Source organism: Neofelis nebulosa, chromosome 10 (genome assembly GCF_028018385.1).
Source record: "Neofelis nebulosa isolate mNeoNeb1 chromosome 10, mNeoNeb1.pri, whole genome shotgun sequence".
NCBI lineage: Eukaryota > Metazoa > Chordata > Mammalia > Carnivora > Felidae > Neofelis > Neofelis nebulosa.
In genome coordinates, this window is record NC_080791.1 from 109,332,222 (window position 1) to 109,352,125 (window position 19,904).

At 63.1% G+C, this 19,904-nt stretch overlaps 2 protein-coding genes across 2 annotated transcripts; both read right to left on the reverse strand.

Moving 5' to 3' along the window:
- Positions 1 to 1,612: 1,612 nt before the first annotated feature.
- On the reverse strand, positions 1,613 to 4,279 carry CD248 (CD248 molecule). The gene is given in 2 exon segments (XM_058689731.1): positions 1,613 to 2,803; positions 2,805 to 4,279. Coding segments are annotated over 2 exon segments (2,325 nt in total). The 5' UTR covers positions 4,224 to 4,279; the 3' UTR covers positions 1,613 to 1,897.
- Positions 4,280 to 14,288: 10,009 nt separating this feature from the next.
- Positions 14,289 to 19,699, reverse strand: RIN1 (Ras and Rab interactor 1). Its single transcript, XM_058689732.1, has 10 exons — positions 19,123 to 19,699; positions 18,802 to 18,982; positions 18,588 to 18,702; positions 18,416 to 18,488; positions 18,180 to 18,271; positions 17,274 to 18,017; positions 16,745 to 17,050; positions 16,310 to 16,441; positions 16,017 to 16,168; positions 14,289 to 15,029 (listed from the first exon to the last, which is right to left on the reverse strand). The coding sequence occupies exons 1-10, from the start codon at positions 19,206 to 19,208 to the stop codon at positions 14,535 to 14,537; spliced, it is 2,376 nt and encodes a 791-aa protein (XP_058545715.1). The 5' UTR covers positions 19,209 to 19,699; the 3' UTR covers positions 14,289 to 14,534.
- Positions 19,700 to 19,904: the final 205 nt, after the last annotated feature.

Here is a 19,904-nt window from a genome sequence, read left to right on the forward strand (position 1 = left end):
CCTATCTGATAGTGCGGGGGTTTGTAGGCAGGAGAGTTTCGCGCCTGATTGAGGCGGGGTCTGAGAGTCAATGGGCGGAGCCTACGACACAGCTCCGGGTCTGGGCGGAGCCCGGGCTCGGCGCAGGCGGGGGTTCTGCCCTGGGAGGCAGTCTGTTTAGGCCCGCACGCAGCTCCGCATCTGTTGCTCATTACGGGATGACAAAGAGCCGGCTCTGGGCCCCCTTCCCCACTCCCATCCCCTCCCTCCGACAGCAGTGCATTTAACTCCTTCCTGCCTTTGGGGCGCTCTGGATCCCCTGCCCGGGGTCACGGGAGGGAGCTCCAGTCTGTCCCATCCTGGCAGGCTTTGTCACCCCCTAGAATGCGCCCACATCTCCTTCTCAGACCCGGGCCTCTGGACCACGCCGCGACCTCACTCTCCTGCATCGAATCTCTCCAGCGGAGTCTCGGAGGTTAAAAACTCGGGCAGGATCTGGCGGGGGCGTCTGGTTTGAGTTAGGGGAACTTGAGAACGGGGACCGGGGGCGGTGCGTAGCGTTCCCTCCACCCCCTCCACGGCCCCCGGTGCGTCCCCAGTTATGGCCCCTCCTCTACCGGTCCCCTGGGGCCCGGCCCAGGCCCAGGCCCAGGCCCTGGGGCCAGAGGGTGGCATAGGGCACCCTTCCTCTCCTGTCTGGGTGGTCGTGGTGGTTCTGCTCTGTCCTAATTAGAGGCCCCTTAGAGACTGCAACTGAAAAATTACAGAGGCAGTGGGAACCGGCGCCTCCCTGGCCCAGGTCCCGCCTCTCCGGGTCCCTAAGGCAGTGAGCCCAGGATGATGGAGTTTGCCAGGTTCCCCCAGGCTTTGACTATCCCATTCTGGATTCATGGGACACCTCAGCATGGAGCAACTTGCACAAGCTCTGGTCTCCTGGGTTCTCTCTGTCCCAGCACCACCCACATGGAGAAGGGCAAAATGTGACCCAAGACGGGAAGGTCTTACTCAGAAACCTGCCAAGGGAGCTGGATATGGGATATCTCTCCCAGGTTCTGTGCTCTCCCCATCTCGGCCTGCTAGGCAGACTCCCACCTACTCCCCAGAGCAGGGAGGAAGGGCACCTTCAGAACACCCCTAAACCAAGGGAATGGTAGCACCCTTGAGTGACCCTGGGCCCCAGCCACCAACTTCTGGGCAGCCTGTGGGCACAGAATAGGAGGTACCAGAGGACAGAAACTCACCCACTAGACTCCCTTCACTCCCCAGAATCACCAGACCCAGAGTTTACCTTTGACTCCTAAATCCCAGTTTGGCTCCAGTTCAGCAGAAGCCTTCATTCTAGAATTCTCCCCCATATTCAGCCTCACTTTCTTGGAGTTTTGGTTAAAAAAAAAAAAAAGGAACAAATATGAAACTCTCTCTATGCCAAACCTCCCACTCCTGGGCTTGCTGTGTGACTGTAGGCAAGGCTCTGCCTTCTCTGGGCTCCTGTTTACCTGAGAATCTCTGAAGCATACTCTCCCTTAAGGGGTCTTACCTTATTTCCTTGGGCCCAGACAAGCTGAAGGAAGGTCCCCTCTTTTTGCTGAGTCCTCCCAGACCCTCCCCTCAGACATCAATGGGGGTCAGGAACTTTGGGTGAGGTTGGCACCCCATTTATTGGAGAAGACCCCAGCACCCACCCCCTGAGGTCCTGGTGGCCTCGGCGTCTCCTCAGTCTTGAGTGCTGGGCCAGGGAGCAGAGTCCCCAAGAGTCAAGTCTGGTAGCTGACTGACAGAGGAGCCTGGCTGGGTCCGGGGTGGGGGCAGGAAGCCCTCTGTCCAGCTGGGCAGCTCCCATGAGTCCCTGGTGCAGCCTGGGCCATGTGTCCAACGCACGCCCCTTCCCCCCACCCCGCAGAGGGGGGGCTGCGCCCCATCACACGCTGGTTCTGCAGGTCTGCACCCCCGTGAGGCTGCCCCGGTGGGGCACTGGTTCTGTTGGGCCCTTGCTCCCAGCGTGGGTGACCCAGCGATAGCAGTCGGTAACTCGCTTGTTGGGTGCGTGGGGGCCGCAGCGGGTGCAGTACACGATGCCCAGTGCGAGTAGGACCACCAAGAAGACGCACGTTGGAACGAGGAGAGCCACCAGCAGCCACCGGTCATCCCTCCGGCTGTGGCCTGCCAGACTGGCCTCCCCCGGGGCTGTCGGGGCTGCTGTGGGGGCTGCTGAGGGCAGCCATGGGGCCAGCTTGCGGTCATGGGCACCTTCCCTTGGGACTTGTGGGGGTTTGGAATGGGGGTGTGTAGAGCTGGTGAGTGAAGTCTGGTTAGGGGGATGCTGAGGGGGCTCTGAGGTGAGGGTAGTGCGGAGGGCCGGGGGCTGGGTGGCAGCAGGTACAGGAACTTGATGGGCAGGGGGCACAGGGGATCTGGAGGTAGTGGTCAGAGGGGGCTGGACCGTCGAGGCAATGGGAAGGTGAGTGGCCTGGGCTTTAAGGACTGGGACATCTGGGGAGACAAGGGATTGATGGGCGTTGGAAGTCGTGACCAGAGGGGTGTGGCTGGCAAGGATTTGAGGCAAATGAGTGGTGGTCTGAGTGTCAGTGACATGGGTGTCCGGAAACACAGGGGACTGGTGGGCAGGGGACAGTTCAGGGTATCTGGCTGAGATAATGGGGGGCCGGTGGGCGGGGGGTCGTGCTGGGTGAGTGGCAGAGATGACAGGGGGCTGGTAGGCAGAAGGCAGATCTGGGCGGCTGGCTGAGATCACGGGGAACTGGTGGTCAGGAGGCAAAGCTGGGTGCCTGGCAGGGATCACGGGGGGCTGATGGGCCAGGGGCGGGGCGGGTGGCAGAGATGACAGGGGGTCGGTGGGCAGAAGGCAGTGTGGGGCGTGTGGCAGAGACCAACACAGGCCGGGTGACGGAGAGCACCGAGGAGTGGTAGGGGCCTCTGGGGGCACTCAGTGGGGGTGGCCAGGTGGGGTCCAGGTAGGGCATCCGATGCTCTCCCTCCTCTGGGAAACTAGGTCTGTAGGCCAGGCCGAAGTCAGGTGGCTGCGTGGCCTCCATCCATGGGATCCCAGGCACCTCTGTCCAGCCACCATCAAAGGTCTCCCAGGCCTCGTGTTCGTCCTCTTCGTCCTCCCCGTCGTCCAGCAACTCCTCCCCTAGGTCCTGGGAAGCCCGAGCGCCCGTGGCCCCCGCAGGGCTGCAGCTGATGCCATCGGCCTCAAGCTCGTGGCCCTCGCTGCAGTAGCACTCGAAGCCACCAACGTAGTTGACGCACATCTGCTGGCACACGCCGGCGATCTGGCACTCGTCCGTGTCCACGCAGCGGTGCGGCTCATCCTCGGCCGGCCGGAAACCCAGGCGACAGTGGCAGCTGTAGCCCTGCGGCCCTCCGGGCTCACACTGCTGCTCACACGGGGCATGGGCACAGGGGTCCTCGCAGCTTCGCCCATCGGCTGCCAGCCGGAAGCCCTCGGCGCAGCGGCAGGACACGCGACCATCCACCTCCTCCACACACTCGTGCTCGCAGCCCCCATTGTCCGGGCCGCAGCCGGTCCCTGGGCACAAGGGCCCGGCCCGAGACCAGCCCACGCGGCCCTCGGGCTGCTTCACGCACAGCAGGGAGGCCTCTCTGCCAGCCTGGCAGGGCACAGCAGCTACGGAGCCGAAGGGCAGCCACTCCAAGTCGGTGGAGACCAGGTGGAAGGGCGTGGTGTAGACCGCAGGGCCCGCCTGGCCCGCCTCATCTGGCAACGCGGGGCAGGAGCCCTCGAAGCCGAACTGGCACAGGTAGCCATCGACGGCCAGCGTGCACGAGCCCTCGAGCCAGCGATGCTCTCCACTGGCCTCAAGGGCCGCGCAGCGCTGGGCCGGGCAGGGCCCCCCTGTGGCTGGCTGGGCCCAGTTGGTGAAGGCCGTGTCCTGGTCTCCCGTGGTCCACGTGAAGCCGCGCAGCGGGCGCTGCGGTTGGCACTGCCGGGCCTGCCGCTGCAGGCCGATCCACAGCAGCCGGCTGGCCGGGCCGGCCCCCACCAGGCTGTCCACACGCTGGGCCTCCTCGGGGGTCCGCGGCGTGGCCAGGTCGCCCCCCAGCTCGCGGCAGGCCCGCCAGGCCTCCAGGAAGGTGCGGCGCCGCGGGAAGAGCGCGTAGCAGCTGCCGGGGCCGCAGATGGCCCGGGGCTCGGCCGCCCAGGGGGCCTGGCCCAGCGTGGGCACCGCGGCCGCCCAGGCCAGCAGCAGGCGCAGCAGCATCGCGACGCCCCCCGACTGGCCCGAGCCCCGGCCCGCAGACGCTCTTGACAGGGGGTGGGACCGGGGCCTCTGGCGGGCGGGCCGGGGGCGGTCCTGGGCCGGGCTCAGGCCTTGTAAGGAGTGGGCTGGGGCCGCTGCCAGCTCCCTGCTCCCGCTCCCTCGGGGCCGCCCGAGCAGGAAGCGGGCGGGCGGGGGGGGGGGGGGGGGGGGGGGCAGAGGTGGGGGGTGCTGGAGGGTGGGGGCGGGGGGAGGTGCAGCTCGCGGACTGGGAGTCGAGGAGAGGGGGAGATGCCTGCCCAGCGGGCTGAAAGACCCTCAGAAAAGCCCAGCGCCGTCTGGGGCTCTTGGTGGTGAGCTGAGGTCCCTTCCCAGAGACTCGGAGATCCGCTGTGGACACACCGACCTCATCGCACTTGCGAACTGTCTCTGGGCCCAGCTGCTCATCATACATGTGGAAACTCGCTCTGACTCACGCCCCTCACACCACACACGTGCGTGCGTTCCTCTCCCCACACAGGAGCCCTCTCTCGGCACCGTCCCCTCATCCCAGCTCTGCACACGCGAACCCCCTCAGACGCACATACTTAAGTGGCGTGGCATTCTACATGTCCTCACGCATGACATCCTTCACATTCGTGTGCAGGCCCTGAATGGAAACCACCTTGATCACGCGGGCATGGGCATCACCAAACCCTCATTTATATACTAAACTCCTGCCTCAACCTCCCCCCACTCCTCAGCTGCCTGGCTCCAGCTGGTGTGTGGGGGGAAGGAGGGGGGCGGGGGGGGGGGCTGCCCTCCCTTCACCTCTGCTCAGCCTGGGGCCCTGGGAACCTGGGCTTAGAGGGGGAGGAGGCAGCCCCCAAACAGGAAATGCTTCTCTGGGCTCCTGCTGCAAGAGGGCAGGGTGCATGGGGGAGGGGGCCAGGCGGGGGCTAGGCTGCACTCAGGGTGAGCAGGGCCGGCTGGGAGGGGACTGGTGAGAGGCCATGCATGGGTGTGAGGTTCACAATGACACATACATGTGTATGTGACACAGGCGTCACATGTGTGGAGCCCTCCCTGCCCCCGGAGTCTGGTGCGTGGGCCTGGCCAGGGTCCTCCTCCCGCCCCTCTTGGAGGCCTCTGGAGGCATGTGCACTGAGCCCATCATCCAGGCCAGTCCCCGGGGAGCTGGTTGTCAGATTAACCCGTGAACACCCACTGCACTCTTGGCAGAAGTTTGAGCTGGGGGACGGGGCGTGGAGGAGTGGTTCTGGCCCTCAGTGCTCTGCCACTGATGTGCTGTGTGACTGCTGGGAAGTCACTGACCCTCTCTGGGTCTCCGTTTTTCTTATCTACAAAATGGGGTAGTGTGTCAGGGCCTTTCAGCTCAGCAGGGCTATTGTATCATAGCACTCAGTGTTTGCAAATGTGCTTTGTCAGCTGCAAAGCACGAGGCAAATGTTCCTTAGTCTTCTGAGCACATCATCTGGGTCGGGGGTGGGGAGCAGGGCAGCTTTTCTAACCGCCTCACGGTGCCAGGGCTGGCCCTGCAGACATGGCCCGTCCCCCTGAGAACCCGGGCTTTTGAAGAGCTTGCTCTCTGCCTGGAAGGTCATTCTTTCAGGGTCCACGTCTGTGAAGTGCATAGAATTATCCCCCTTCTCCTGAGAGGAAAGTCAATATGGGGTAGTTCATCCTTCCTTTGGCTCAGGCCCAAAGCCTTGAGATCATCCTTGACTCCTCTTTCTCCCACACCCCACGTCCAATCTCTCAGCAAATCCTGTTGGCTTCACCTTCAAATTAGATCCACAACCTGACTGCTTCACACCACCTTCTTTGCCACCCTCCTCTGGCCTGTGCAACTGTCACCTTCCACCTAGATTCTTGCAATAGCCTCCCCTCTGGTCTCTGTCTTGCCTTCTCCATTCTGCAGGAGGGGTTTCTTTAAAGCCTAAGACGGATCTAGCTACTCCTGCTCAGAACCCCTCGGGCCCCTGTCTCACTCAAAGGACAGCCCAGCGCCTTGGCCATGGCCTCCAGGTTGATGTGGTCTGCCCCCAAACTTCTCACCCCTCTTCCCCTACTCGCTCTTCTGCTCCAACTGTCTGGCCTCATCTCGTGGCTGCGTCTGAAACTTACCAGGTACATGTCTGTCTCTTGAGGGGCTGCGTCGTGCATTGTAAGAGGTTTAGCAGTATCCCCGGCTTCTGCCCAGATGTCAGTAGCATCCTTGCAGTTGGGACAATCGAAAACGTCTCCGGACGTTGCCAAATATTATGTCCCCTGGGGACTACATCACCGCCAGTGGAGAACTCTTGTCCTAGGAGACCGTGAGCTCCGTGAGGGCAGCGTCATGGTCTTGTTCCCTGCTGTATCCCCTGGGTCTGGAGAGTTCCTGGCCCATAGATGCTGCTCAGCGGGGTTTGTCAAATTAATGGATGAATGGGGCTCAGGTAAGGCCCTGGGCCATGCTGGGGGAATGAGGCTGTGTGGAGGGAAAGCCCACCTGCTCCCCACACTCACCCAGCCTTCCCCAGAAGTCAGGCCATTTCAGAACTGGGAGATCCCTGGGAATCAGTAAACTTTTTTGCAGGTAGGGACACTGAGGCCCAGGGAGTCTCAGAGCAAGTCTGTGGCAGGGCTGGGACTAGAACCAAGGCCTCCTGGCTCATCCCAGTACTCTAGTTGCCGCAGTGCCCCGAGGAGCCATCAAGCAGGGTCTGAGAACTGGGCATGGCATCGAGAGGATGGGGGGAGGCATCCTAGACAAAGTGCTGAGGTCAAGATACCTTTGGAGAATACAGAGGACTCCACTGAGCCTGGAGTGAGGGACAGGAGTGAAAGGACAACGTCAGAAAGCGGGCAGAGGCCTGGATTGGATGGCAGTAAGCTACCCCTAAAAGGCTGGCCTCCATCATGGGGACCATGGGGAAGAGGTATGATGGGAGTTCCCTGTGGCTGGTGTGTGGTGGGTGGAGGGGGGACTGGAGGCCAGGGACCAGTTAAGAAGTTGTTGCAATAGTCTGGGAGAGGGGAGGGAGCTGGCTGGAGAGCCGGGCAGCAGGGCGGGCCGGGCTGGGGGAGGCAGCCTGTGGAGGCTCCTCAGGGGCTGGCCGGAGCCTGATCCAAGGGTGTGGCGGGGCCCAGTCATGATTCGGGCAATGGCCCGTGCTGCTGGGGCGTCTGAGGGGAGGCTGCAAGCCGTCTGGCCAGTAGGCCGGTCAGATCAGAGGTCAGGACTCCGGCCTCAGTTGGGGTGAAGGGTTGGAGGGCAGGCAGGAGAAGCAGGAGGCAGAGGGTCAAAGGCCAAATTCCAGATGGTGTGGCTGGGCTGACTTGCGAGTTGAGAGATGGCTGAGCCATGAGGAGGGCGGGGGGGGGGGGGCGGGTAGTAGAGAGGAGCCGGGGTGGGCACCTCTGACCCCCACAAAGCTAAAGGTTCGGTGGGTTGAGAATGAGGCTTGGAGCCACACCTAGGTACCTAGTTCAGGTAGGCGACTAGCATTCCCCTGCTCCCATCCAGGATGGGAGGTGTGGAGTTGAGCCCGGGCGGGGGCGGGCGGGGGGGGGGGGGTTGGGGATTGCAATAGGCACAGCAACAGGGACCTGGGTGGGGGGAGGGGAGAGAGAGGGGCTGGTTGAGGTCTTACCCTTACCCTTTCTGGCAGCTCCATTGAGCCTGACTTCCCCCACAGCACAGAGTAGATGCTAATCCATGCAATACATGCTCGGATGATGGGTGGGCGGATATATCGCGGGTGCCTGCACGGGGGGGGGGGGGGGGGGGGATGCATGATTGCGCGCATGGGTGGACCGGTGTTTGGGTAGGAGAATGGGTGGATGCACGGGTGGGTGGACAGAGTGACAACGGATGGATGTGGGAAGGACTGAGCGAATGGACGGATGGGTGGCTAAGTGTGTGGGTGTGTGGGTGAGATTTTAGATGCACGGCTGGAGACAGGGACCCGGGCAGCTGCGCTCATTCATGGTGAGCCGCGCCATGATGGGTGGCACACTCAGAACGTGACTCTGTGGGTCTGTAGGCGCGCAGTCCGGGAGGGGAGGACAGCTTGGGCTGTACCACTGGCGGGAATCATGTGTGATGCTTCTCTGTCACCACAGTCTGTTTTCTCTGTTGGGGCCTGAGGCCACTGGGTCTTCTCAGCAGGGATGGAGACAGCTCAGGACGCCAAGCTCTGCTCACAGCGTGGGTTGGGAGGCTGGAGTTCTCTGCTCCGATCATGGCCCATATGAGGAGAGCTCACCTTGAGACGGGCATGAAAACAGAAGCCCACTTCCCCAGAAGGAGCCTTGTCTTCCAGCTACTGGGACAAGCCAGACAGTGGTTTTGGATGCAGTGTGTGGGCCCGTGGGGGTGGGGGTGCAGGCGGCCTGCAGAGGGGTTGGCCTGAAGAGAGCCTAGCGGAACAGCCGGGATGGGGGGGTTGAGTATGATTGGGGGGCGCCCCCTGGGCAGGCGTCCTAGAACCTTGGCACGGTCTGCCGCTGAGCCAGCACATTGCTTTGTATACAAATCACCTCCTTTCCTCCTTTTTCTTTTGTCCCCATCCCCCCACCTCCCTCCATTTCTAAATTCTTCCCAAACCACCCCAGCTTTCAGGCTGGCAAGAGGAAGGGCCAACTGGTGGGCAGGAGGCGCCTGGTCTTGGGTGGGAGCCACAGGAGGGGAGGTGGGGGAGATCCCAGGGCAGAAGTGGGGAGGGAGGGGAGCCTGGGGGAGGGCAGCGATTTTGGCCTCCTTCCCCTCCCAACGTGCTGGTGCCGCACCCTGGGTGCTTCTGGATGGGAGAGACTTGCGGAAGGGGGTGGGAGAGAGAGGCTTGGAGAAGGTGGGGCCCAGGAAGAAGAGGTATCTGTTGTCCAGGCCTGGGGGGAAAGGGGTTCTGACAGCTGGTGGGAGGTTGGGGGGTGGAGCCCACCCTGGAGAGAGAGAGACTGGGTGTGCCGGTGTGTGTACCTGGGTGCCTGTACGTGGCCATGTGCGCGTGAGTGCGTGTGCTGGCGTGGGGCTGGCGTTGCTGAGGGTATCCACAGCCGGGTGATGCGCGCGTGTGTCCCCACAGGCCCACACCTGTGAGGGGAGAAACATCGTCCACCCTGGGCACAGCTAGGCTCCCGGTCCCTCTCCTGGCAGATGCCTGACCTGAACCTCTGGCCACATCTGCCCCGAGGAAGGGAGTCCTGGAGCCCACCTCAGAGCTAGAAGGGCCTGGCTGTTCTGCTCGGTGTCTTCACAGCTCAGAGAGGGACAAGGCTTGCCCCAGGTCACAGGGCGGAGGCAGAGCAGGGACTGTACCCGAGTCTGGGGACCCCAGGAGGGGACGGCTGCTCTCCTGGCCCTCGCTGATCCTGTCTTTCCTCTGTTGTGCCCCTTGGCTGTGAGGCTCCGTGGAGATCCTGGCCCTGGCCTGGCTGCGGCTTCCTCGTCCACGGCTGGGCAGGGTAACTGTGGGTGAGGATTCTGTGGCCCCTGAGGCATCTGGCAGAGGGCCTGTTCCCTAGAATGACCAACCAGTCCTGGGACTGAGGACTCTCCCGCACTGCAGGTCCTAGATGCTGGGGACCCCCTTAGCCCCGGGGCCAACAAGGATGGCTGGTCACCCTCTCACCAGAGATGTTTCTTTTTCCACCACGTCCTTCCCACTGCTACCTCAGTGTCAGCCTCCCCGTCTCCACCCTCACCCTGGAACTTTCCCTTGTCTTCCTGCCCCCTCACTGCCCCAGGGATCTTTCGTCTCACTGTCCCTCCCACTCTTTCTGTTCTCTTTCCTCTCTGTGTCAGGAATCTCCAGCAGCTCCTGTCACTCTCTGGGGTCTCTCTGTCTCTTCTGTCCCCAGATGGTCACCTTGTTGGTCTCTGGAGTCTGTCCCTCTGTTCTCTGTCCACTTCCCTATCTTCCCTCTCCGTCTCTGGTGTCTCGCCCCATCTCCCCACTCCTGTTCCGGCGTCTCTGGCTCATCACCTTCCCTGGGTGGTCCAGGCTCCCCCCCCCTCCCCCCAGCAAGCACCCCCAGGGCCAGCTGGGGTGGAAGCCAGGTCTGGGGGCTGTGACCAGGCCGGGAAGGGGAACCCAAGCAGACATGATATTTATGTTAGGACTTCAAAGTGGAGCAGAGCCCGAGGCAGGCTTGGTGGGGGCTGGCGGGGGTAGGAGAGGGGAGGAGGATTGTGAGCAAATGCCAGATTAAGGTCAGCTCAGGCCCCTCCCTGGCGAGGGTCTCCTTGGTGACGCATATCTCCCCCGTGGGACACTGAGACCCAGAGTAGGGACAGAACAGACTATTTTGGTGCAGACTTCCAAGAAAGGCACTTCCTGTATCCCTGTCCTGCCTCCAGCCCCATCCTGTCTTCCTGTCACCCTGCAGGAGCAGCTGGGTCCTCTGAGCACCGGCCCAGCCAGGGAGGCAGGGGGCTCAGAAGGTGGCAGGACAGACAGCTGCATCTCGGCACAAAAACGTCCCTGGCGCTGGGACAGCCCTGTGTTCTCCGCTCTCTGGCAGAGGCCTCGCCTGGCAAGGCAGTGAGGGTCTGTAACCCTGTCGGCCCGGACTATGCCAGTCAGGTCGGTCCCCTCGGGGCCTCTGGGGTCCACTCCGGCTGCCTGCCTGAGGGCCCCAGGGGCCAAGATGACCGCGAAGGTCACCCCACCCCTGCCCCCCACCCTCGGCCTAACCTCTGCTAAAGACACCCAGCTGCTGGGGCTGGGAAGGCCTAGGGTCAGGGGCCCAGGCCCCGGGTGGGGAGGACGGGAGGGGCCGATTGTCTCATCCTGAGGCTCAGCTCTGTGTCCTAAGCCCCTCCCAGGGGCCAGACCCAACAGACACCCCTTCAGGCTGGGCCACCCCTCAGGAAGCCCCCTCCCAGACTAGGGGCTAGCTCTGGACCCAAGACCTTTTAGCTGAAGCCCACCCAGGCCCCCAAAGCCCCAGCCCCTGGGTCATCACCCCCACCCTCTCAGATCCTCCCCAGGCGCTTCCCGTGAATCACTCAGGCTGGAATCTGATGAGCTCAGACCTCCCCGCCCAGCACTGCCGGCCTCTGCCTCCTGCCTGGCCAGTGGGGTTGCCACACCCCCCCCCCGGGGGTCTTCTCAGCATCTCACAGCCCCCACCAGGGTCCACCGTGGGCTGGAATGGCTGAGTGGTGGCAGAGATAGGCCAGGGCTGGAGTGAGATTAGTCAGGTAAGGGCTTGGACTTCTGCATGATCAGAAGTATAAACGCATGTGTGCGTGCGTGTGTGCTCTTCCTTCGCCATGTTCAGTGTCAGAGCAGGGGACTGGGCTGTGGCCGCTGCAGTGCTACATGGGTAGGTGTCTGTCGTGGAGTCCCTGCGTACCAGTCATCACATGTCTCTGGGTCAGCCTGTCCCCGTGTATGTTTGTCACGGGGGTCACATTCTGACCCTGAGGGCGTTGAGGGGAGGTCCCTGAGTTTGCACATCTAGAGATGTCTGTGTCAGGGTGTGGCTCGGAGGAGGGGTCTGTGTGTGTCACTGTGTTCCATCCCGCTGGGAACGAATGCCTAACAGTCTCCAGGTGTTCTTAACACTCCAAGTGTTCCTGTTAAGGCTGGGGGGGGGGGCCCTCTAGTGTTACGTGACCGTGGCACACAGGATGTCACACGTTCTGTGCACAGATGTGAGTCACGATGTTTCTGTGTGTCAAACTGGGGGAGGGGTGAACATGGGTCACAAGATCATGGCAGGGTGTCAAATGCTCTGCGTTGAAGGTGAGGGAGGGTGGCAGCAGGGGTCTCAATGACTGACTGCCTTTCTCCGCCCGCCCCCTGGGCCCCCACTCCACAGGGCCTGGCTCCTGGCTCCCCTCCCACCAACCTCTGTTGGCAGGACTCCCATTCCCAGGACGGTGCCAGAGCCTCCCCCCCCCCCCCCCCCCCCCCCACCGTGGGGATGCTTCCCCCCTGGCACCTGGCAGAGTGCAGGCCCTCGGAGTGCAGCGGTTCCCCGGGTGGCCTCCCGCCAGAAGGGGGCCAGGCGTGTGCCTGGGAACGGGCCTGCTCGCCCCCTGGCGGCAGTGGTGGAGAACGCGCCGCCCCGGCCCCGGGAGCTCCCGCCAACTGTTAGGCTGAGTCTTCCCGAATCATTCTACATGTATCCACTAAGTGCCACTTCCGGGCCAGGCATTTGTACTAGCGCCCCGAGATTTAGAGGGGAACAAGGCCGACCTGGCTCTGGCCTAGTGAGGAAGACAGACAATAAACGCACAAAGAGCGCTGCAGTGACTCTAGGGGTGACCAGAGCAACACTTCCAAGTGAGGAAATGACTTAGCTGCTCCTTGGGAGCCGAATGTCTGGCCTTGCTCTGCAGCAGTGGGTGCCGGGCAAGGTGTGGCGCCTCTTGGGTGACTTCCTCTTCCAGAAGGCCAAAGGTGGGAGGCAGGGATGAGGGAGGGGCGAGGCTGAATCCCAGCGCACAGCCTGCTGTTGTTGCCAGATCACATTGTTTCCCTCTGGCCGGGCCTGGCGGTGCTCCGATGAGCCACTGCTAGGGGTGTTGCTGAATTTCCAGAGCCAGGAATTGAGATTGAGCACAGAAGGGATTAGGACGGGCTTGCAGGGGCTCAGAAGCCTCTGCCGGTGCTAGTTCCCGTGAGCCGAGCTCCACATCCGGCCCTGGGGTTCTCTGAGCACCCCTGGCAACCGTTCTAGGTCTTCCTCTGGAACTGAATTTGAGACATCCTGTGTTTGGTTCCCAGAACCCGGCCCTCCCTTAACCTCCCGGCTTCCCATTTATTGAGTGCCTCTGTGGTGCCCAGCCCTGTTCAAGGCACTGGGGGTGGGCTTGGGACAGGGAGAGAGGGCGTACAAAAGAGGGAGACTCCCAACCAGCAAGAAGCTTGGAGCGGGGGTGGGGGGTGGAGAGGGTAGAGTGGCTGATGGCCTAGTGAGAAATTTGGGAGCCCTGCACCCAGATCTGGTGGTGTCTGTATCTGGATTGTCCGAAATCCCAGTGTCCAGGATTTCTACCTCCAGCTGTCATGACTGACACACGTGGCGGTCTGATGTCCCTTTGTGTTCAGCGCCTGAGGCAGTGCCCCCAGAGACTGGCTGGGGTCCTCCTTCCAGCAGGGGACAGTTCCTTCCCAGGGAGTGATCCCTATGAAGTTTGTCTCACCCAGATCCCGGACTCCAAGGGAGCCTGCACTGACTGCCCCTGCATTGTCCCCAGGTTGCCCGGAGGCTGCAAGGGTATGCAGCCCTTGAGACGTCCTCACCCCTCTTAATTACCCCCTCTGCCACTTCCTGGGCCACACGCACCCCCTGGTGGTCGCTACTGGCATTGTCTTTGCTCAGATTTGCCCCCTGCTCTGGAACCCCCTTGGGGCTGTGGGGCCTTTAGGGTTAATTTATCGGTGTTTTACAATCGAGGGCGTAGTTGGAGCCGGACACCCTGGTTTGGCTGCTGTGCCATATCTTAGGAGTCATTTTCCCAAGCCTCCCTGTGGGATAAGTCATGCCCAGCCTCCTGGGAAATCTCTTGTGAGGTCCAAAAGAGTTAAGTGCAGAGAAAATGGTTTCCGAGCACCCCCCCCCCCCCCCCGACCACCGCCTCCATTTCAGAAGCCCGCTTCCCCTGTCCAATACCCCTGGGATGCAAGGGCACTGGCAGGATCTCCCATCTTGACGAAAGACTGGGGCCTGGGTGCTCTCTGGGCAGAGCCTGATCTCCAGGATCTCCCCCGCGCGGGCGAGAACCTTCAGTGAATGCAGACAACAGACCCTTGGAGGGGGTCCTGCTAACATCCCACCTCCCTCCCTCCCCTTGCCTCCAGTCTGAGCTCTGCTTTGGAGCAAAACCGTCCACTTGACCCCCGCAGGACTTCGGCGAGAAGGCAGGGCAGCAATGGCACCTCCACTCTGCAGGTGAGGACACTGAAGCTGGGAGCTGCCGGCCCTCTAGGCAGGCTAGGGCTGGACTGGGCTCCCCGGAGGAGGTGAAGCCTTTCAGGGCCTTGAAGCCCCCAGCCTGGAAGGGCTGCCTGCGTAGTGCCCCATTCCTTTGCCAGAGGTCGGGCACACTGACCACTACAGGCTGGCTGACCTCCGGCGGGGAGACCCCCCTCAGCTTTATTCTGGTGCTCTGGGGCTACAGCTGCAGCCAGTCTGGGGACCACCCCAGCAGGTGTGATCACAGAGACAAATATCAGACAGAGCTGGTGGCGGACACGGGAGCGGCCCGGGGTGGGGAAGGCTAAGAGGGGTGGGGCTGATGGCCGGCTCTGAAAGGCCTTCCCAGCAAGCTCAGGGTTTTCTGTCCCAAATGGCCCTTCTGGCCGCTCCCGGCTACTCCTCTGCCGCTCTGCTTCCCTCAGCCTCTGGTCCCCCCGGTGGGGCAGGGCCCCCCCTGGCCTGGCCCACGCTTCCCTGCACCCTCTCACCAGTTGTCTCAGACTCTCCCCTGCTGTCCCCAGGACCGGCCTTGACCTCGATGATCCCATCTCCCCGGCCCCCTTCCTCCTCCTCCCTGCCCCCTGCCTCCAGCTCCCCACTGTCCCTCTCTGTTGCAGCCCCAGGTGCGGCCCCATGGGTGTCGGGCCACTCGGCCTTGCGATAGACGAGGTAGCCGGTTGTGGGAAGCCTGTGGACCAGGGCTCCAGGAGACAAGCGGTGGTAGCCCTGTTCCCTGTACAGGAAGAGGCCAAATGTGTCAGGCTGGGTCACTCGGAACTTCGTGGCACAGAGCTGGTTCAGGGTGGCAACTGAGGCCCCTGGGGGCACGGCCAGGGTCTTGGAGGTACAGCCGCTGCTGGGGTCCTGATAGGCCACTCGGAGGAGGTGCTGTGCAGGAGGAGAAGCGAAAACGAGAGCTCAATCCTGCCTGGTATGTATCTGCCCACAGAGCTTGAGGCCCCCAGTGCAGACTCCGCACTGGGTGGTATAGATCCAGAGGTAGAACCAAGTGACAGAAGCTTTTTGGACAAGGTGAGCTTCAAGCAGCGCTCTGAGGAAGGGAGAGAGCTGTGTTGGCTAGTGGGTCATAGCTGCGGGCAGGCCAGGAGGATGGCTCCCGCACGCCCCTGCAGGGAGCCTAACAACCATACTACTCTGTGTTCTCAGCACTCGTCCTGCATGAACTCATTTAAGTCTGACATCCACCCCACGAGGTAAGTACCATGACCTCATTTTATAGATAAAGAAATCGAGGCACAAAGGGGTGACATAACTTGCCCACGCTCCTGCAAACAGAAAGTAGCAGAGCCCGCCCGGACTTGAACCCAGGATCTGGCTACAACGTCTAAACTCTTAACCAAGGCTAGGAAGGATCCCTTGACTGGATGGAGGGGAAGGTGAGGGGAGCATGGGCTGGGAGCCTGACTCCAGGGAAGGCCAGAGCCCCATGTGGGGGCTGGAAGCCAGGATTTGGGGCTTGAGCTTGCCACCCGTGTCCCTTTCCCTCCCCGTGTCTTGTCTGTTTCCTTATCTGTAGAATGGAGAGAGTAATGGTCCTAATAATAGAAACTTCGGAGTTTCTATGAAGCTGCGGGGCTGAGCCCCTAGAGCACGGAGCACGGTGCCGGCACATGGAATGCACCCTGTCTAGAAAGGCTAGGCTTTGACATCGGGTCCACACAGGGTGCTGTTTCTCTGGCACGGTGATGTAAGACCAGAATTCCCCCTGCTGGGTCTCACTGGGAAAAGGAGGGGACTGCGCCGGGAAGGTGCCAGAACCAACAGGCACCCCTGCCCCACCCCTACCCCCCACCCCCCACCCCCTGGGGGCTTGGCGGTGGGGGGGGGGGGTGGGCAACGTGGAGGCCCTGTTACCTGGAAGCTGTGGGTGGCAGGCAGGCGGCGCTGCTCCCAGAGGTTGAGGGAACGTTGTAGCTCCTGGGAGGGGCTCAGGGGGAGCATGTGGGCCTGGTCCAGGCCACTCAGCAGGGCCAGGCTGGCCGAGAGGCTGGTCAGGTAGTAACCACCTGGGACACGAGGGGAAGAATGTAGCTCAGGCTGAGGGCGGGTGGCCCTTCCCCGGCCCCCACCACCTACTCGGGGGCCCCTAAGGCCCCCCGGCCCCCCACAGACAGACAGGCAGACGGCCCGAGGAGGGGCTCCCTCACCCTCTCCGGTGAGCAGGGTGGGCTCCAGAAGCTCTGACATGTACTCAGCCTCCAGCAGCAGCTCGGGAAGGTCGCACTGGGCCAGGACGAGGCTCAGCAGCGGGAGGAACGCATCTGCCCCTGCACCCTCCCCTGTGGGGTGGTAGAGGAGGAAGCTTCAGACTCCTCTGGGGTCCCAGGGTCGGTATCCACGCCTTGCCTCATACGGTGACCCTCCCCTCCACCCGCCAGGCCTCGGGTGATGTGGTCTCTATGGCGACCACAGATAGGGGCTGTGGAGAGGAGGTTCTACTCTCTGGGCCTCAGTGGCACCATCTGTGAGATGGGAGTGTTGGACCCATCCCCCCACCTGTGCTGTTCTGGAATTTCTGCACCACCACCCCCCCCCCCCCGACTCGGCAGGGGGCTGGCAGGGAGTGGTAGGAGGGGGCCTACCGGCCTGGGTCCTCAGGGCTGTGTAGAGCAGCTTGCAAGCCTGCAGGAGCCGCTTGACCTGGGCACTGGGTGAGTAGGCACGGAGCAGCTGCAGCAGCTTCTGACGCACCTGCTCCATCTCTCCCGGGGAGGGCAGGCTCAGGGGGAACCCAAAGGCTCCGGGGCCCTGGGACCGAGCCAGGCGGAGGCCCTCAGCCAGGCGGCCCAGGGAGCCGTCCGCAGAAAGCCGGCGCCGCAGGCGGGCCGCCAGGATGGGCCTGAGAGGCTTGAGCACGGAGCGATGCAGAGACTTCTCCAAGAGGTGTTCTGCGGGGGAGAGGCGGCCAGGGTCAGGGGAACGAGGGCGCGAGTGGGAGCCAGAGTCCCAGGGCGGGGGTGGCGGGGGGGGGGGAGTCGGGGAGGAAGAGAGGTGAAAGGGAGGGGGAGACCTGGGGAGGTGGGAGAATAGCAGGGGAGAGGCGGAGAATGGGTAGCGCTGGAATGAATGGAGAGGTGGGCCGAGCCCGTGAAGCCTGGGCCGGAGTCTCACCCAGTCTCTCAGGCGGCAGCAGCTTCTCAGGGCTCAGCTCCGCGCTCAGCATGGCCCGAGCCCGGCTCAGTGCCTCTCGGACACCCTGCAGCTCCCGGGGCTCGGGGCCGGCCCGCACCTGGGTCAGCAGGTCCTGCACCAGCTGGCCGACGGCCGTGTGTCGGTCCTCCACCAGCGCCGTGGCTGCCCGGCCCACCTGCCGCTCCGGGGCCAGCAGGGAGCAGAAGGCAGAGCTCATGGACCGGAGCAGCGGCCGCCGGCGGCGGCGGCCCAGGCGGGGTGAGGTGGCTGGGCTTCCCCGGGACCCTGGCGCCCCCTCTTCTTCTGAGCTGCTGGGGGAGCCACAGTCTACCTCCTGGAGGGAGGGCAGGGGTGGGAGGCTGGGGCTGGCACTCCCTGGCACACGGTACCCCACAGAGCTCTCCCTCCGCAGAAGCTGGTGAGGGGGTAACCTTTCTGTCTGGTTGGGGGCTGCCCCCGGCAGCACGGGGACCGGGGGAGGTGGCATGGCAGGTGGAGACAGAGGGCTGGAGGTCTCCGTGGACACGCGTACTTTGAAGCTCCTCTTGAATTTCTCCCGCTTGGTGGGGCCCAGGTCCCCTGGGAACAGGGGATTGAAGAAGCACAGGGCGGCTCCTGTGCCCTGGTCCAGCTCTTGCGGGGACCGGGGCTTCAGCCGGGGCAGCAGCGGGCCTTCAGACAGGCCCGGCTGAGCCTTGGTATTGAGGGAGGAGCTCCAGAACTCTAGGGAAGAGAAAGCATTTGGGGGTCTCAGGGAGGCTCGGGGAGGGTGCCCGACCGAGGGAAAGGCACAGGCTCAGGCTGTGTGCCCATGTGCTGTGCCTTCTCTTTCCCCCTTGGCCTCAGCTTGTCCATCTGTGCAATGGGCAGCAGAGGACCCCTTACCGATGCCCAGATGGGAGATGGCTTCCAGTTCCTTGTGGGTGGCTGCCTGGCAGATGGCTCTGGGGAGCTGGAGTGGGAGGAGAAGGATGTCCCTGAGGCCAGAGAGGGAAACAGAAAGCCAGGGGTGAGGGATGTTCAGGGCTCTGGGGGCTAGCAGGACCTGGAGGGGCTGGGAGGACAGGATGTCCCAGGGAGCAGGGACCAACGCAGACCAGGCGCCCTGCGGCCAGGCTCACCGGGTATGGCAGTAGGCACAGATGAGCTGGACCAGGTCTGGGAACGTGAGCTCTGAGCCCTCCAAGGAGACGCCTGAGAGACGGACGGGAAGTGTGGTTGTTTTCTGGGGAACACCCCTGTGCCCTGCCCTGACTGCTTCCAGCCCCTACCCCCCAGGCCAGTCCTGCTCACCCCCAGGGCTCTCCTGGATGTAGTGGCTAGAGACAAACGAAGGGCCGCTGGCCTCAGGCAGCCTCACGCACAGGGCCTGGCAGCCACGAGTGTTAGATTTCCGCACCAGGAACGTCTGCAAGGGACAGGGGTCGAGGGCTCGGGACCTCCGTGTCCAGCCTCTCTCCCCGCCACCCTCCGCTGGCCGGTCCTGGGGTCAGGGGGCCAGACTCACCCCCGGGGGCTCAGTCCTCAGCACGTGCAGTGCAGCCGCCGCGTTGGCCCGGAGCTGCAGCCACACGGGCCGTGTGCGCAACAAGCGCTCCCGCAGGCTCACGGTGCGCCCGGGCCGCTGGGGCCCGCCCGCCGGCCCCCCGCTGGCCCCAGGCACGTCGTAGAGCGGGTCCTGGGCTGGCCTAGGAGTGGTCACCAGATTGGAGCAGGGGTCCGGGGGGGGGGGGGTGGGACCCTTGCCCGACCCTTTCCTCCTTCTCTGCCCTGGGACAGACTGCCGTCCCTCCCTGCCCCACCGGGCTGCCCTTCCAACTTCACTAACTTTTCTCTCTCCAGGTGCCCAGGTGCGAAGTTGGACAGGCTGGGGGCTCCGAGAGGGCCTGCTTCTGGCTCCCCAGGGGTTTCCATGGCTGGGAGCTCCTTCGGTTTCTCCCGGTTTCTCCCAGGATTCAGGAAGAGAATCCAGCCCCCAAGGCAACAGCGCGCTCACATTCCCGGTGGTGAGTAACACTTCCTGAGGGCGGTTCGCCCTGTCACGCCCCGCCAGTTAACTCTTGTGTGTCCACTCAGCCTGGGCAGTGCCCACTTCCTCTTTGTTCTGGGCCCAGCCTAAGGGGGCAGGCATCCCCCTCCGTAGAAGTGCCACCCCAGGGGCCCCAGCTGCGGGGCCACCACCCCCGCACAGTGCATCCTGAAGCCTTAGCAGCCTCCCCAAACCACACAGGCAGGCGGGAAGGGGTTAAGCTGGGCCCTTCTGGCTCCCCACAGGCCCAAGTCTTGCCCTTGGGGCACCTTTAAGTCTGGTCAATTGCTCATCTGTGCGTGGTCTTGGGGTCAGCCCTGTGGGAGAGCACCCCCTGCTGGTCACAGATGACTCCTCCCCCAGCCTAACTTGGGTTTTGGAATATCAGGTTGCTATGGAGAAAGGATGCCGTGTCTCCATGGAAACTAACCCCTTTGCTTAACTGAGGTTCTGGGGGTGGTTCTAACACCCGGCGCTAAATGGGGGGGGGGGGGGGGGTTGGTTGTGAGGTCGTCAGCACTCGGTGCTGTCAGCTGCCTCCTACGCACACAGGCCCGGCCAGCCTGCCTCACCAATCTGCC